General features: G+C 37.8%; 1 protein-coding gene across 1 annotated transcript in view; it reads right to left on the reverse strand.

The window, feature by feature from the left end:
* The window catches only part of pcsk2 (proprotein convertase subtilisin/kexin type 2), a gene marked incomplete in the record, with an annotated part of 37,727 nt that overhangs the window by 11,101 nt on the left and 24,916 nt on the right, over positions 1–1,710 (reverse strand). Inside the window, 1 exon segment of the mRNA XM_014002526.1 lies at positions 225–440. Within this exon segment, the coding sequence (XP_013857980.1) occupies positions 225–440 (216 nt within the window).

Consider the following 1,710-nt stretch of genomic DNA (forward strand, 5'->3'; position numbering starts at 1 on the left):
GGGTGGGGCTGGGCCTTATCCGTGGGCCGGATGAAAGTCACCTAGCCCATGGGCCGCCAGTGGAATAATCCTGATCTACATGATTTCTTTAATTTCCATTTTTTGTTAAACTCTGTTAAAACTTTTAGTTAGTCTCACATCTTCTCCTTTACTAAAAAAATCTTACATTAACAATAGTATGATAATAAATATGATATAATAATATGCATAGGATAAACACTCACGACGCCAGCTTCTGGGTTCCGTTTGCGTCCGTTGCTGAATGTCGATGCCAAGGTGGAGGAGCAGCTCTCGTCGTACAGAGCCGTCCGCCCATCGTTGATGGCGGAGTTGATGGAGATCGTCCACATGCTTGATGCATATCCGTCACAGTTACAGTCATCGTAGCTGCCGCCATCTCCAGACGCCCAGACGTAGATGCTGCCTTTCCCTCCACGCCCCTAAAACAATATTATCACACAGGCAGTGAAGTGAAAACATATAGCAGCCTCGGCTTATTTCTCCTGGGATTTACACAGCAGAAATCCTAAATGGGAATAAGGGAGTTTAATCTGACTGTAATTAAACAATAGGTATCAGTGTGTGCTATTTGCGTTTGTCTTTGAAGTGGTTCAAATTGGTCTCCTCTGTGCAGTTTTAAATTGCTCATGCACTAAAATCCAATCAGAAGTCTCTTGTCACCAGGTGGTGGTTTTCTGATTGTTCCTGGAATAATTGCTTTTAGCCTCTTYGGTCCCGCTCTGTGGAACAAACTGCCTGTTCACACACTACCTAATGAGATCTGTCACAACTGTAGTCACATTCCAAAACACAGCATTAACACACACCAAAGCAGAAAGTGCAGATCTAAATTAGTCTGCCACCTTCAAAAGTAAAGAGACATAAAAATAAAATGTTAAATGCATTTAATGTCAACATTTTTGAGTTCCACTTGATTAGTATTATTACTATTACATTCAAAAAGGAACATCATAACTGTGATTTCTCATTATTTGTTTTTTTGTGACAGACTTGCAGGACAAGTTGAACATTCCAGCTAAATATATAAATATATAAAGCAGATATATGATAGCAACATTATTAACATTTTGTTTTATTTCATTAATTATCTACACAGAAAACACTGTATGTCAAATATGGACAAATAAAAAAAAATCTGTTACTTATATTTTCAAATTTTGTGCAAAAGAAAAAGTAACTTATTGAGCTACAAGGCCGAGGAAAGTATGGATGCAGGTGGTGCTGCAGCAACCCTGATGGATGCTATAAGGCAGAGCTATTCAACTGGCGGCCCGCGGGCCACCAAAATGTGAGTGACCAACATGCAGCCCACTAATTGGTTCATACATCTCTTAAACCCAAACCCCCATTTTCTACTTTAATTACTTTGAATTCCTCTAGATAAACATAGACATGTTTGGTATCTACAGAAATATCAGAATCTTGGCTACAAGTTGGTAAAAACCATTTCCATGAACATCCAAGATGGCTAAAACTACAAGCAGTTGAAAATAAAACTGTGAAAGTGACAATAAAATTGGTTTAAAAATTGTCAAGTCAGGGATGTCAAATGTTATTTGTGTTAAATAGGAGGAAGAATGTGTTCTTTTTGTTTTTGATATTGTTTTATTATCACTACTTTTATTGCATAAGTTTAAGTTTCAAGTTTATTTTATTTATATAGCGCCAACATACGTTGTCTCAGGGCAC

Source organism: Austrofundulus limnaeus, unplaced genomic scaffold (genome assembly GCF_001266775.1).
Source record: "Austrofundulus limnaeus strain Quisiro unplaced genomic scaffold, Austrofundulus_limnaeus-1.0 Scaffold0, whole genome shotgun sequence".
Classification (NCBI taxonomy): Eukaryota; Metazoa; Chordata; class Actinopteri; order Cyprinodontiformes; family Rivulidae; genus Austrofundulus; species Austrofundulus limnaeus.